The sequence below is a fragment of the Danio rerio genome, chromosome 11 (assembly GCF_052040795.2).
Source record: "Danio rerio strain M-AB ecotype USA chromosome 11, GRCz13ab, whole genome shotgun sequence".
Classification (NCBI taxonomy): domain Eukaryota; kingdom Metazoa; phylum Chordata; class Actinopteri; order Cypriniformes; family Danionidae; genus Danio; species Danio rerio.
In genome coordinates, this window is record NC_141031.1 from 20,046,754 (window position 1) to 20,063,190 (window position 16,437).

The following is a 16,437-nucleotide window of genomic DNA, read 5'->3' on the forward strand; positions in this document are numbered from 1 at the left end:
TTTATATTTGGTTTAATAAAAACAAGCTTAGACTTGTCCACCTGTTGGGTTTTGGACCATAAGAGGCATATGACATGTGCTTGGAAATAACTTAAAACTGAAAGCAAAGAGAAAGTAAAGAGGCCGGATGGAGGAGGCTCGTTGTTTATCCTTGCGCTGCAGTTGGTCTGTTTAAATGTTTTCTCGCTAGTGAAGCATTCAGTTTTTCCACTTACAAAGTTTGCTATGTAAATAGCAAATGCGCTATGGAGTGACACAACTGACTCTTAAAGGGAATGTGAGATGAGACTGATTGGTTTATTGCATGTTATGCTCAAAATACACCCATAACTCATTAAGAGAATAAGCACAACCTTGTTGGATCATGCGTTGCGGCACACAACATATTTTTTTGTCCTCAAAATAGCAAAAGTGGATTCAAACACGCCCTTAATACTTTTGCGCCATGCGCTTTAGACTTTGTGCCTAGATCATAAAAATAGAGCCCAAAGTGTTTGCTATAAATAGCAATGTTTGCTTGCAAATAAAATATGTAAAGAACAGCTGTTGCATAAGTATTTAACCTGGACTTAAACATAAAAATCAGACTTAAGATTTTGTAAATATGACCCGTTTTTGCCTACATTTGGTGCTTTATATCAGATTTTATTTCAGGTTGTGTTTTATTAATCTGTGCTGCCTTACTTTCTTTAGTTTCTTTTTGTCTGGACATTTTATAAAACACCTCAGTTATTCACTGTTGGTCAATATGTGTTTAACATCCAAGGGTGCCAGAATAAATCATTTAAAACAGAAGATAAGGTTGTTGGAGACAGCTTGAGTAGACTAAACTAAACGCATTGAATCGAGCAGAGTAAATTAATCACAGCTCACTCTACATTTCAATGGGAAAGTTGGCATTCATTTTCCTCTTTAAATAGGCGAAAGTGTTTTATAATCCCATCCACCTCCTCATGATAAAGCTGAATAAAAGATCACAGAGGAAGGAAGGCCCGTTTTGACAGCTTGAGACATTATTCAAAGCTTTATTTAATATTAGCAACACATCCTGCTCCTGTGAAAAGTCAAAAGTTCTGCATGTCAAGTCCATACATATGAACCAACACCACCACATACAGTATTGTTGGCACACATACCCAAGCACTTGGCCAAACTGTTGAGAATCAGTCACGCAAGCACATGCATACGTGTGTTTCTGTGTGTTAAGGAGAAGACTGACGTTCTGGCCAATGCAGAGAGAGAGAGCCGTGTTGGAAAAACAGCTGCGAGTACTGAATCCTTCAGGACTGCAGGTGCTAAAAGGAAGTTCTCTCATAAATATCACATCGCTTGTGTACACCTTCTGTCTTTGAATTGTGGCAAGTCTAATTTCTGACACTATATCAGCAATGAAACACAGGGATAAGTTTATGTTAAGACTACCAGTTTAACATAACATATAGGGGGGAAAAAAGTAAAAGGTCAGCAATGAAAAGCTTCACAGTCTGTTAGCATCTAAGAATTACCATCTAATATGTGATTCAAATTCTAACTAGTGCAGAGCATGAGATTTTAAATATGGGACAGAATATTTAATATTAAACCAGTTTTCTCTTGCTGAACATTGGCTCATCGCTATTATCTCCCTATTTAATTGTAGAATTCAGTGTCAACTTCCACATAAATCATTTAAATTCATGCCAACATAATCCCTGGAGGTAGATCATCCCTTTCTACTTCTATATTCACCACAACATATTAAATGTACTGCCCTCTGGGTAACAACCTAAGCGTGAACCAATTGGCAAGACTTTTTGCAATTACAGTCAACGTTATCAATAAAAAATAGAACAACTTAAGTATTACCAAACACTGTTTATGGTGGCATGCCAGCATTTTACATTTTTTACCTCTTCCAGATCAGTGATTCCCAAACTTTTCAGCTCGCAACCCCCAAAATAACAATGCCAGTAACTCGCAACCTCCAATATCCTCTGAGGTGGTTATAAATACAGAAACCTGGCATTCATTGGCGCACACACACCATAGACCCAAGTCTATTCTTCGTTTAATTTTTTTTATGTATGCCAGTGCTGTAAATATGCCAGAAAGTTTAACCTGGTATTATAAAATCAATCTGCTGCATCTGTGTCTTTAATATAATGTAAGTACCCCAGGGTACGCAATCCAATAGAGCTAGTAACAATAAGCTACTATAGTAACTATGTATTATATAGAAAAAAAAAATTGGAAATCAACAGGTGACCCCCCTTTTGTTTCATGACCTCTCGGGAGGTCCCGACCCCCACTTTGAGAAACACTGTTTTAGATCAAAACATATCCAATTTACCACACAGTAGAGATTTCAAGATTGCGAATAGAATAGAATAGAATAGAATAGAATAGAATAGAATAGAATAGAATAGAATAGAATAGAACTCTGCTTTCTTGTGGTGGCAGGTCAACTGAGCTAACGCTATAGTCAACCCAGGCTCATTCTGAAAACATACCACTACATACATTTCTGGAAAGCGCCAAATATGTGCCATGGAGCTACGTCTTTTTGCAGTTTTCGTTTTTGCTAATCCACTAGAGGAGGCTGAGTATGTTTTTTTGAGATCTCAAAGTTCTCTCGCGAGTGCCAATCACACCTGCTTTTTTATCGCGTAAATCCACCGGAGGCTTATGTTGACTGATGCTCGAGTGACGTCACTGGCGTCACTGTCTCCGTTCGGTCACACACTGTGTGCTTGAAGTTTGGACTTGCTATTTACTCGCAATTTAAATCTTAATCATTAAATTCTTCCTCATTCGCTAAGTATTTGTCTCTCCTACTTAGGGTGAACAAACCCTTAATACATTTATACAAACAAAGCTGCTTTAAAAACGGTCTGTCCCTCGAGCATCCGCCTGTTGTTTGTAGCTTTAGCCTGCTAGCGCCGCTGGTCAGCTAAAGCTACCGACCTCTTTGACCATACACTTTTGACTTACTGGCTTTGCTCTTTACCCCGTAATATGTCGCTTCCGTCTCTGTCCTTGTGTGCAGGAGAAGCATCGATGGAGGCGTTGGAGCTGGAGCTGGAAGAAGTGGAGTCCCAGATCCGCGCGCTGGTGGTAAGACGGTCGCGGCTACGGGAACGGCTCCTCGCCGTACCTAATGCTAAGGCCGTCTCATCACCTAAGGTACGTGGAAATTACAACCACATCATTCCCTCTACCTCAACCCCGCGTCCTTCTCTGTCCAGGCCCAGCGCACCCGGGGCGCGGCTCAGCCAGGCGTCGTTCACGCCGACACCCGGCTACCACGGCGCCTGGGTGCAGCCGCGCAAGGTGCTTCCCAGATCCCGGGGCAGAACGTCTCCGCCTGTGTTCGAGATCTCCACGGAGAACCGCTTCTCCCCTCTCCGCGAGTCGGGTCCCGATGTGGCCATCATCGGTGACTCGATCGTTCGTCACGTCCGTGCCGCCTCCTCAAAAGGTAATAAAGTACGTACTTTCTGCTTTCCTGGTGCCCGTGTGAAAAATATTTCTACACAGATTCCAACCATCCTGGGCGCTGCCGAGAGCCCTGGTGCCGTTGTCCTCCACGTGGGGACAAACGACACCGGGCTCCGGCAGTCGGAGATCCTGAAGAAGGACTTCAGGAGCCTGATCGAGACGGTTCGACGCACCTCGCCCGCCACGCAGATCATCGTTTCTGGGCCGCTTCCTACCTACCGCCGAGGAAATGAAAGGTTCAGTAGACTTTTAGCTTTGAATGAATGGCTAATAACATGGTGTAAAGAACAGAAATTGCTCTTTGCTAATAACTGGAATCTTTTCTGGGAGCGTCCTAGGCTCTTCCGTCCTGACGGCCTGCACCCCAGTCGAGCCGGAGCTGAACTCCTGTCGGACAACATCTCCAGACTACTTCGCACCATCTGACTAGCAGGTAAAAATTCACAAAATTCACACTATAGCCACCTAGACTCTTGTTCACCCCACTTAAACATCAGTAACGCATATCTGGCGAATCCTATAGAGACTGTGTCTGTTCCTCGTATTATTAGATTAAGAAATAAACGTACTGTGTGCTCCAGGAAAAATCTAGTAAGAATCAAACCAGAAAAACCAGTAGAAAGTGAAAATACAAATTTCGTAAAACTTGGTCTCCTAAACATCAGGTCACTTGCACCTAAAGCACTTATCATTAATGAAATAATAACAGAAAACAATCTTAATGCACTCTGTCTCACTGAAACCTGGCTGAAACAAAATGACTATATTAGCTTAAATGAAGCAACTCCTCCAGGATTCTTATATAAACATGAGGCTCGTCAAACTGGTCGTGGTGGTGGAGTTGCATCAATCTTTAGTGATTTCCTTAATATTAAACAGAGAAACGGACTTATGTTTAGCTCCTTTGAAGTATTATCGCTTAATGTTCAGCTTCCAGATACTATACAAAAACCTATGTTATCTCTCGCTTTAATCACCATATATAGACCCCCAGGACCCTATGTCAAATTTCTAAAAGAATTTTCTGATTTTATTTCTGACTTACTAGTCAAAACTGATAAAATGCTAATTGTAGGTGACTTTAACATCCACATAGATGACGCTAATGATACATTAGGGCTCGCGTTTATGGATTTAATACACTCACTTGGGATAAAGCAAAACGTTGTGGGTCCAACCCATTGTTTAAAGCATACATTAGATCTAATTCTGTCTTATGGAATCGAGGTTATTGACGTAGACATTATACCACAAAGTGATGATATTACAGATCACTACCTCTTACTATATAAGCTATGTTTACCTGAAATCAGCAAACCCGCTCCAATACTCCGCCCTAGTAGAACTATTGTTCCGTCAACTAAAGATGAATTTATAAATAACTTACCTGATCTCTCTCTATTTCGTAATGCACCCGCAAACTCAAATGATCTTGATGTAGTAACCAGCAGTATGGATGCCATCTTTACTAGCACACTAAATACTGTGGCACCCATCAAATTAAAAAAGGCTAGAGAGATTAAAACTATACCATGGTATAATAGTCATACTCGTGCGCTCAAAACAGCAACCCGCGCCCTGGAACGTAAATGGAAAAAAACTAATTTAGAGGTCTTTAGAATTGCGTACAAAGACAGTATGTCCAGCTATAGGAGGGCTCTAAAATCTGCCAGGACAGAGCACCTGCGCAAACTGATAGAAAATAATCATAACAATCCTAGATTTTTATTTAACACCATCTCTAAATTAGCAAATAATCGGTCATCCTTGGAACAAACTACTCCACCGCAAATTAGTAGTGATGACTTCATGAATTTTTTCAGTAATAAAATAGAAGGCTTTAGACAGAAAATAGGAGATGCCAAACTTTCTGCACCGGCTTATACTCCAAATCCTGTAAATATTTCATTAAATCATAATAATAACCTACACTGCTTCAAAATCATAGAACATGAAGAGTTAGTAAAAATTATAAATAGCTCTAAACCAGCTACGTGTATGCTGGACTCAATTCCAACAAAATTACTGAAAGAGCTGCTACCTGCTATAGGAGAACCTCTTCTTAACATTATCAACTCTTCTTTATCTATAGGCCATGTTCCAAACTCTTACAAGCTAGCTGTTATTAAGCCTATTATTAAGAAACCGCAACTAGACACCAACAACTTAGCTAACTATAGGCCTATTTCAAATCTTCCATTTATGTCTAAAATACTAGAAAAAGTTGTTTCCACTCAATTATGCTCTTATCTGCAGACGAACAATATTTTTGAAGTGTTTCAGTCAGGTTTCAGGGCTCACCACAGTACAGAAACCGCCTTAGTGAAAATAACCAACGATTTACTCTTAGCTGCTGACCGAGGGTGCGTCTCGCTATTAGTTTTACTCGATCTTAGTGCGGCATTTGATACCATTGACCACAATATCCTCATAAATCGTTTAAAGTCTACAGGTGTCCAGGGACAGGCTCTACAATGGTTTAAGTCATACAGTAGGTGAGAGTTCAAAGTGACTATTACCGCCGCGCCTTATACCGCCGCCGTTTGAAATAACTGCCGCTCTGTTTTTAGTATATGACCGCAGCTTGTGAATGAGCCGCCAGGGGGCGCAAAGGGACGGGATGCGAACAGACAGAAATAGCCCATACAGCAGCTTTAAATATGCTACTGTGCTTGTAAATGAGATTAAAAAATAAGTCAAAGCATTATAATTCCTTCATTATTCATTTAAAATTTGTTAACACACTTTATTGTAAACTTTTTAAGTGCAAAGAGGACTAGTTTTGGAAAATAGAATTGAAGAAATAAAAGACAACTAACATGAAAGCACAAACATTCAGTACAAATAAGTAGTCTTAAATAAATAAATAAAGCAGTCTTTTAGCCTAAATATAGAGAGATGTTCAGTGTTTGCTATTTTGATAGGACTAAGACAAGACATTTTCATTTATGTTTTTATTTCTGTTTTTGTTTTAATTTTCGTTGTTGATTATATTTTACTATCTTATTTTATGTCTCAACAATTGTACATAATAATAAACGAATAATGAAAACTAATTAATAATGAAAATAGGCCTAAATAAATAATTTATTTAAAGATATTGCAGCGAAACACTGACAAACGGTCAGGGGCATGGTTTAAAGAGCTTAAGTTGAATGCTGCTTCATCAAAAGCAAATAAATAAATAAATAAATTGACCTACCTTAAGGAGATCACTGAAAGTATAATAAAACTAATTTTGCCGCAGGACATAACATAAATTAAGTCTCGCAGGTTTATTTTTAATAATTTAGTTTCAGTTCAGTTTTTGTTTTTTTTTTTCAAAACGTCAATGTTCTCCTTTAAAGAAGCTATAACTGTTGTTTTGTTTTTTAATTAATGGCTCAGTATGTTTGGTATTTTAATTTCAATTTCAGTCACCTTGCATATGCGTGTGAAATATAATGCCGCATAACCGCGAAAAAAGAAGAAAAAGCTGTCAGTTAGACCTAATTCATCAAAATGAACTGTAATAAAATACAGCATGTATGTTAATACAGGCAGAATGTGAACAAACTCAAGGTAAGGCTAAGATATGTGCTTGCTTTTTAATGCATTTAAAAAGATTTGCGGCTACTATGGTGTATAATAATGTTTTTTTTTTCTTCCTTTTTTGTATGGTAAAGGACAATGCACATTGTTATTGATGTAAACTTAGACTAAAACTTACCATTGATAAATGTGACCTAGCCTACTTCAAGCAGATAACTTAAAGTATAATAAAAATAATTTTGCCACAGGACATAAATAAAGTCCCGCAAGTTTAGTTTTAATAATTTAGTTTCAGTTTTGTTCAGTTTTTTTTCTCAAAACATCTGTTTTTCTTTAAAGTAAAATTGTTTTTTGTTGTTGTTTTACTTGTAATGGCTCTCTCTCTCTCTCTCTCTCTCTCTCTCTCTCTCTCTCTCTCTCTCTCTCTCTCTCTCTCTCTCTCTCTCTCTCTCTCTCTCTATATATATATATATATATATATATATATATATATATATATATGTAATTATTTAATAATATATAATTATAAATATATTCTTAATAAACTTCCCAGTCACAAATATTAAAGAACACAACTTGTATCAAAACTGGGCGGGGATTAGAAAGAATACGATGCTTGTTATATAATTTAAAATGTTATTCCTCTTGTCCAATTTCTGCATGCACATTTTTTCACTCGCTACTCTGCCAGGAACTTCGCCGCTAGAGAGCACCTTCAAAAATCTCAATCTCATGGCTCATTCTTCACGAATATAAAATTAAAATAATGGCGCGTTAGGTTTATTGTGCATCCCCCGGGTGCAACCAACAAGAGTTGTGCATTTTAGTTTAACTTTTTGAGCGTTAAAAGCAGTTCGGTGTTAGTTTTTATTTAAATATATCAAGCCGAAACTAAACAGCGCATTCTCTCCGCCTCCTCGTTCATAACCAGCCGGACGCACTGCTGAAGCAGGCAATAGAGACACTCCGTAATTCATAATCTTAGCTGATGTTTCGGAGTCGAAAGAATATATTAAAGAGAAATGTTCTTTTAACAGTCCCGATATGTTTAATCTTTTTTTTCTGTCATTTCTCTTCAGCAAATTATATTTTTTAAAGCTGCTTGATTCTTTTAAAACCGAAAGCAGAGCCCGGCAATTGGTGTTTTTCCATAAGATACGCTTTGTGAAGTTTTTAATGTGTTTTTAAATAGTTTTATTCTATTCAAAGCAGCACCTATATGCCAATTTATCCTAAAAACGCGGCATAGGAGCCATGCATGTCATGTGTCACATAACTGCATTTTCCTGCGCGTGCGCGATCAATTTCTGATCCTTTTGCATAAAGGTTTTCAATCAAAAAACAGGTCATTTAATTACTTTCGATGTGCTAAAATATTTGTTAGACGAATGTTATTTTAAAAAAAGCATATGCACATATTACAATTGTAAAATAGTCTAAAATGCCTGGTCTGATCAGAAATAAAGGAAATTAGTTATATTTCATTATTTAATGCATAAAATAGGCTAGTCTTTTTATAAATTGAGTTTAATTGATTTGAAACTTTTAATTGCATTTTTACGTCCTGTAAATAATAAAAGTTGCATCAGATTGATGAAAACGAATCTTAATACCTGCAAACAGGGCCACAGTTACTTTTTTTTCACTGACTGGCATGAATGGCAAACGCGTCAGAAAAAAACTGCTGAATCTATGCGAATATTTGGTTAACTTATAAAACAAATGTCTGGTTTAGTGATGTTAATAATGCATAGAAAAATGCAAAGCAGAATTCTCCTAAGCTCATTAACCCATGCACTGATGACAGCGAGGGGAATCACTGGCCCACCATTTTATTTATTAAAGGTATTATTTCATTGACCTGAACATAACCATTTATAATATAATTAATAACCTATCGTCTAAAGCAGGCAACACTCTATTCAGCTATGTTCTGTGTTTTTACGTAAAAATATATTCGTTTTGGCGAATGCTTGGAGCGTAATATAGATATTTTAAATAACACATTTAGTTCAGTTCAAAAGTTGTTGTGCATAGAAACATTCATTTTCATAAGGCCCCATATTTAATGCGGTTTCGTTTTTAAACGCATATGTGTTGTTAAGCCATCCGTCCTATTTTTGGATTTTGTGTATTCATGTTTATGAAAAACACTTAAGAGTGGAGACCCCTTCCCCCTATTCATAACCAAAAGCTTGTCTGTTAGGTGTTAATGGGCATTAGTGAAGCTGAAATCATGTCGCGTTTTCACTTTCGGGCTAGTAGCTTGCAGCATGTCACGCAAACCCTGCCCCCAGAACGTCCCCGGAATTAGATGTTGCATATTGTATCTGTGATCTTAAGGAAAGTCTTAAGCACAGAGCGAGTAATAAAACAGCATATATTTCGTTGCGCTCAGCAGCTTTACACTAATAAAGCTCTTCATGTAAATTTCATTTTTAAATTTTAGCGCGTCATATAAAAACATCAATGCTTGTTTGGGGACACAGAACACACTTATTTTTGTAGTTTCCCCTGATCCGTTTTTAAAGTGGCACTGCACATTTGGTTAACAGAAAAAAGGTCGCAGTTCATGCGTTCACTCACCCCAAAAATGCTCTGTTTGCATGATTTGATTATTATCATCGTATCCAAATAAATAAATAATATTTTACACCTTCTCTGGTGTTTACTGTTTTTAGAGAATATATCAAATCTTTTTTTTAACAAAGCCTTTGTAAAATGGCTTTGTTTAATATGGCTTTAAAGGTTTCATTTATGTAGGCTATAAAGGCCTACCTTGTTGCTTTTGCTTGTTTTATATTGGTTTATTTATTTAATGCGATTTTTATTATATCCGATATTTGTAATTCTTTAAATTATATTTCAATATGGTTTAGGCTATTTTATAAAGATATGACACTTGTTTTGAGTCTACAAAAGGGTACACGTAAAGTTTTATGTCTTTCTGTTGTATTCATATTGTGTAGTATCTGCAAAATAAATAACAAAAAGAAAGAAGCTGCTCGCAGCTTACCAGAGCTGTGAAGGGAGCGCTCATTTGCTCAATCTCTCACACACACACATATGCAGGCATATAAACACGCACAAACACACCGTTTACACTTGACAAAAACTCTCGAAAACCTTTAGTCTGCTGTGTCTTTAATATGGTGTAAATATTATTATGCGTTATTGAAACATCCAGGGGGACGCAGCAAAGTCACTTATACATTAAAATTGTATTATTTTATGCAACAGCCTTACATTTAAAACGGAAACATAACGGCGATTATAATCAAAAAGACCTCTCAACCCATAAGGCTAGATGTTTTCTTTCCCTTATTTATTAATTTATTTGTTCATGTGTTTGGCGCATGTAACTCGTGTGCCTTCGGAAAACTAGTGTAATGACGGCAAGCCATCTTTCCCAGACTCGGGGCAAAGTCCGCCTCTCCTTTCACTTCGCCCCCCGAAGCCCCAGCTGGCCCTCCTGGCATCCTCTGCGTAAAACATATGCTGGATAAGTTGACGGTTCATTTCGCTGTGGCAATTACAGACTTATAAAGGGACTAAGCCGAAAAGAAAATGAATGAACGAATGAATAAATAATAATAATAATAATAATAATAATAATAATAATAATAATAATAATAATAATAATAATAATAAGGTAATGATCTTTACACAGATGGCACGTACGTGGCATTTTTTATTTTTAGAGATGGTTCATTTGAATTGCCTCTGCCACTTCCCCCACCTCAAACCTGAAAGTTGCAGAGAGAACTATAGCCTATTTACACCTTGATGCCTAGCCTCAATAGCAACAGTTATAGCCCATTTACACAAAGACAGCGCAAGTTTAGCGGAAGAATGTCAAATCAGAATCACGCAGATGAAGCACACCAGCTACTATCATGAAACTATTAAAATGGCATTGGCATAACTTTATTTATTTTCAGCAGCTTTTTTTCGCGCAACAGAAATGCGGCGTTGGGAAGCATTTAATAAATAAAAGCAGGGTTAATAGTGACGTGATTCAAATGATGGATCTGCGACAGAGAAACTATAGGGGTTTTGGGAAACACTCATTACTATATCCCCCCCCCCCCCCCCCCCCCAAACTATGCATATTCAGCTGCAAGTTACTGTACGGCTTTGTTTGGGAAAGCACAGGTCCGCTGGTGCCGCGCGCCTCTTTCTCTGGGCCAAAGCAGGTGATTTTAAAAATATTAAAGATATAGATTAATTAATTATTCAGCAAAATTGACATTTATTTCATATTTCACTATGCATTTCATCTGATAGGCTAATCTTTATAGCTTAATTAAACACATGTTGTCAAAACCCACAGGTGTCTGAAAATGAAAATGGCATTTGTTATTATTAGACTCCGATTTGTTATTTGTTGCCTAGGCTATTTTCACATTTGAGGTGCTTTATTGGCATGACAAATAACTGTACATTCGTATTGCCAAAGCAGTGCAGCGTCACTGCGTACAAAGGCAGTGCAAAAAGGGCAGTAGTGCAAACAATTATGGATATAACATATAATAAAGAAAATAAAATAAAAAAATTGAATAATAAAAATAAAAATAGAATCATGATAAAGGTAATGATAGTAGCCTATTATCAAAAGTAAGTCCACAAATAAAGAGTTCGAGTATTTGTGTGTTGGAGACTTTGGAGTTAGTTGAACGCACAACGCGCTCTGTGCTGGACTTTACACCTGCTTTGATCTGGTGCAGGCATAAATGCGCATGCGGTGGAGGCGCACTCTAAACTCACACTGGAGAAAACTGGACTAGTGGATATCACAAAGACACGCAGTTTAATTTATTTCATGTTTTGCTTAACTAATTCTTTGAATAAAACTATTGAGCAATAAAGGGGAAAAACGCAGAAGAAATTTCCCATTACATTAATTTTAGCACAGCTGCCATTCATTTTCACATTAGTTTTTGAGTTAGGGATTAATATTAAAGTAGCCTAATAAAAATGTCTATACTATAAATAATATTATAATTTATTATATCCATTATTAGTATTATTATTATTTTAATTATTATTATTAAGCTATACAACTGACAAAACGCAGAACAAAATATTTGCTTTCATTTTGGCATAGCTAAAGCACACGTTTACAGTTATGTAAAAAAAAAAACATCCCCTTTTACAGCAGCAGTCAATTTAGGACACTTAAAAATGTCTTTTGCGTTTAAAGATGATCGACCTGCGAAGTTATGTTTACAGTGTTGTAAAAGAAAAAGGTAGGCTATTTAGTGCGTGTGGATTTACCGCGGATCCACCTCTTGCGCTGCAGGCTGAATAATATAGACATGGCTTTCTGTTTGGCTACACTAATGCCTAAAAATGTAACTAAGTAACACATTAATTTTAGTAACTATTTTTAAATGGCATTTAACATTTAAATTATTTTTTTTATTTAATGTAACATTTAAATATAATTTAATTTAAAACATTTATTTTTTCCTCGCTGATTTTGGTTGAGTATAAAGCGTGTGTTGGATATGATCTAGTTTAGCTTGCATGTGTGGGCATATTTTGACGTCTTTACCTAAAACTTTACACATTTATAATATTTAAAATAAAACGGAAAGAAATAAGGAGACTAACATAATTTAAACCACTTGTTTGGTGCTTAAACATTGTCTTTCTGCATTAATGTAAACGGTATTGTTGCCTTCATTAATAAAATCGGTAATAGCAAAACTGCATATTATTATTACTATAAAAAGTAGGACTATATCGGTAATGCAAAGTAATGAATGAATAAATAGCCTAAATAAAAGGAACAAGAAAGGACCAAATTCAGTCGTCAAGTGCAATGGGATTGCGCCCTTGCGCCCTCATATCCTGCCGCCGGGCCTGCTATAGCGAAACTTTATTGTTTGAGAAGAAACAAAAGCGGAAACTGTGGATGAAAACCTTGCTGGGAAGATGGTGATAACATGAATTTTCTGTTCTTCAACGAGAAAAAAAAATCGCAGACAGGACACAATGACGCCGTTTATTATACAACGCAGGTCGTGTTTACGATCATTAATATTAACAACTAACATTAATATAATATCAATAACTCCTCTTGCTTTAGACTTTACCTTTTAGAGCTTGTTCTTGTTGGCGCAATATAAGTTTATTGCATGTATAGGGTACGAATCAGATTATGAAGAATGATTAAGAGCATGCTTTTCCTTCATTGCATCCTTTCCGTAAGGTGTTTTATTTATTTTTTTATTTTATTTATTTATTTATAATTTTTTTAAATAATGATGACAATATTCACTGTCTAAACATTTCTCGGTATACTACCAACAAATTACACCCCTGTACCCAAGTAGCCTACCTAAGTTAATTTACATTTCATGTAAAAATTAAGAAATAAAAAAAGACCAAAGTATTATGCTAAATATTCGTACAAACGAGCATGTTTGTTTTTAACTTTCGTTGATAAAACAACACAACAGCCTAGGCTAGTAAATATTAAATAACTTTAACTGCTTGAAACAGTAAACGTTACATTTTAGAAACTTTTCAAAAACTAATCAATAATAATATAAATAGTAACGAAGAACAAAAATATTAGCCTATAGGCTTGTAACAACATAAGTCAGATGTTGGAAAAAAAACTGCGTCTCTCCGCCTTTTTTTCTATTCATATTTTAAATTATTTGCCAGAAGAACTAACATATTGACTTTGTTCGGTTTAAGCGGAGACTTATTTGAGATGACAATGTTTCCAGCAGCACTGAGACTGTGTGCCTGTAGCCCATACAGATAATTTTTCGCAACCGTGGCAAAGAGAGTATCTTGCTCCGCCGCCTGCATTTTTCGGAAACCAGTACTACATTGTGGATCGGCGCGTTCTCAACTACCAAATATGCTGCTCCATTTCTCATCAACGTCTACTATTTATCAGTTTCTCTTTTGTATTTCCCCATTTTTGAAAAGGCCTCTCTACCATACCTGGCTGACTAGCTGGGCATTTGCGTTCAGTAGATGACACCGGAGCTGGCTCCGCATGTCATGGCTGGGTGACATTACCACAGATGGCTATGGAGGTTCGACGTGTTTTTCCATTTAACACTTATTTTTCTAAACAAGCCCTACAAATAGCTTCATCCTAATTATTGATTCGCCTTACTCGTTCGCCACGATTCCAAAATGTTTCCAGATTGGCGATGTAATATAAGTTTTCCAGCAAGGTTCATGGCTGAACTTGAACTTGCTGTATCACGTCTAAGTTAACTTTATGTTCATAAATGTATAGGCTATTTGGCAACAAAACAGAAAATGTGTGTTCTAGAGTGATTGTCGTCACGGTGACCGTCACAGCCCTTACATATGACATTGCATACATTTGCATACATGTTTTAAGCTATAAAATAAAAGCCTCAGTTTGGTGCGGAGTTATTATTATACAAAAATCAAGAAAATCTTTGGATTTGTTTGATTCGTAGATTGTAGGCTATTTTAAAAGCTGATATTATATAAGAACTATTATTAACTGTAATTTTCAAAAAATTTAAAATTAAATAAAAAAGGGGTTTGTTGGTTGTAGCCCACCCTAAATCATCAACAGCCTGCTTTTTTTAAGTTTATGAAGCGGCTCCAGACAGCACAGAGGTGATCTGCATCAGCGCTGGTTATTGTCAACACTGTGTGAAACTGTGACGAGAAATATCTTTCTTTCATTTTGCTTCTTTGGCAAAATGTGTCTGTAGAAACGTGTGTTTGCATGTGTTACCATCCCAAGAGTTAACAAATATTTGTTTTACATTTAGGGGTCGATCACAAAGCGCACGCCTTTACGTTGCAAAAACGCGCGACGTACCGCGCTGCCTTTTATGGTTGACAAGAAAAAAAGAAGCCTCTTTTGTATGTCACTAGAAAACGACTGAATCAGCTGGTGTGTGGAGTCGAGTTGCTGTCGATGTTATAATTGTAATTTTAATAATATTGTGATATTCAAGATCTATAAATACAGCTCTGGATAACTTGAAACAGCGACCACAAGTCTCAATCTTTAAAAGTTTACCGTACTCACATTGACAACCCAAACCCCGCTGTCACCTCAACAGAAACCCTGCAGTGCTTTCATTTGACTGAACAATGAAACAGAGGTAACACGCTTTTTCCACTCGAGCACACAGCGCAATGGCAAAACTTAAAGCGCGCTGAGCAAGCATAAGCAGAGCGTAAAACACTGGCGGCAGTCAGTAAACCATTAAACAGATGCACCGTATGCAGCCAAACTTTAAAAATGTATAAAGCATATTTTAATCATTTAACTGATACCATTCATCGGTTACAAACGCACCCTTTCGGTTATTGCTTAATCAGTTATTTTGAGCATCCCCAACTAAACCGCATGTGCAAGCTCTATTTTTTTTTTCTCTCACGGCCGCACGCCGGAGATCCGGCATGGTGCCGGAATACTTTAAGCCCTGGTAAGATCATGTTTATCACTAAGAAAACTACATCAAAATTATATTTTAATTGAACACATCTGATCACATAAGGTACGCACAGAAAAGTCTGTTTAGTGTTGTGAAAAGGCAAAGCTGAATATCTGTGGTTAAACTGCCACCCAGCGGTCAAAAGCTGCTGGCGCATCAAGTACCGCCGTCGCCGCGGTATGAATGGCGGCATAAGGAACACATTGAAGTAGTAACATCTGTACTTAACTGACCGCTACCAGTTTGTAAATCTTAATGGACAGCCTTCACAAATCTGCCCAGTAAAGTATGGGGTACCTCAAGGATCAGTTTTAGGCCCTTTACTGTTTACAATTTATATGCTACCTATGGGAGACATTATTAGAAGACATGGGATCAGCTTTCACTGCTATGCAGATGATACTCAATTATATATTTCCACTAAACCTGACGAGACGTCTGAACTTTCTAAACTAACTGAGTGTATCAAAGATATCAAAGACTGGATGACCAACAATTTTCTTCTCTTAAACTCAGACAAAACAGAATTATTACTTATTGGGCCTAAATCTTGCACACAGCAGATCTCGCAACTCAATTTACAATTAGAGGGATACAAAGTTAGCTTTAGCTCTACTATAAAAGATCTGGGTGTCATATTAGACAGCAATCTAACTTTTAAAAACCATATATCCCATGTCACAAAAACTGCCTTCTTTCATCTGAGAAATATCGCTAAATTACGAAATATGCTATCCATCTCAGATGCAGAAAAGCTAGTCCATGCTTTTATGACTTCGAGACTGGATTACTGTAATGCTCTATTTGCTGGCTGCCCAGCATCCTCTATTAACAAACTTCAATTAGTACAAAATGCAGCAGCCAGGGTTCTGACCAGGTCCAGAAAATATGATCATATAACCCCAATTTTATCCTCCTTACACTGGCTGCCTGTTAAATTTCGTATTGAATTTAAAATATTACTTCTCAC

The 16,437-nt window shown here is 36.9% G+C and overlaps 2 protein-coding genes across 4 annotated transcripts in view; one reads left to right on the forward strand and one right to left on the reverse strand.

The window, feature by feature from the left end:
- qrich1 (glutamine-rich 1) overlaps window positions 1-16,437 on the reverse strand; it is an 821,757-nt gene that overhangs the window by 322,130 nt on the left and 483,190 nt on the right. The window lies entirely within an intron of this gene.
- LOC147841744 (uncharacterized) lies at window positions 2,685-3,928 on the forward strand. Of its 3 annotated transcripts, XM_087273682.2 has the most exons (3): window positions 2,685-2,868; window positions 3,026-3,713; window positions 3,816-3,928. In XM_087273682.2, exons 2-3 carry the CDS (start codon window positions 3,037-3,039, stop codon window positions 3,901-3,903), a joined length of 765 nt encoding a protein of 254 aa, XP_087129808.1. In that variant the 5' UTR covers window positions 2,685-2,868; window positions 3,026-3,036; the 3' UTR covers window positions 3,904-3,928. The 3 variants fall into 3 exon arrangements, with proteins under 3 accessions (XP_087129808.1, XP_087129806.1, XP_087129807.1); XM_087273680.2 differs by having other exon boundaries at window positions 3,026-3,928; XM_087273681.2 differs by lacking the exon at window positions 2,685-2,868 and adding an exon at window positions 2,888-2,924 and having other exon boundaries at window positions 3,026-3,928.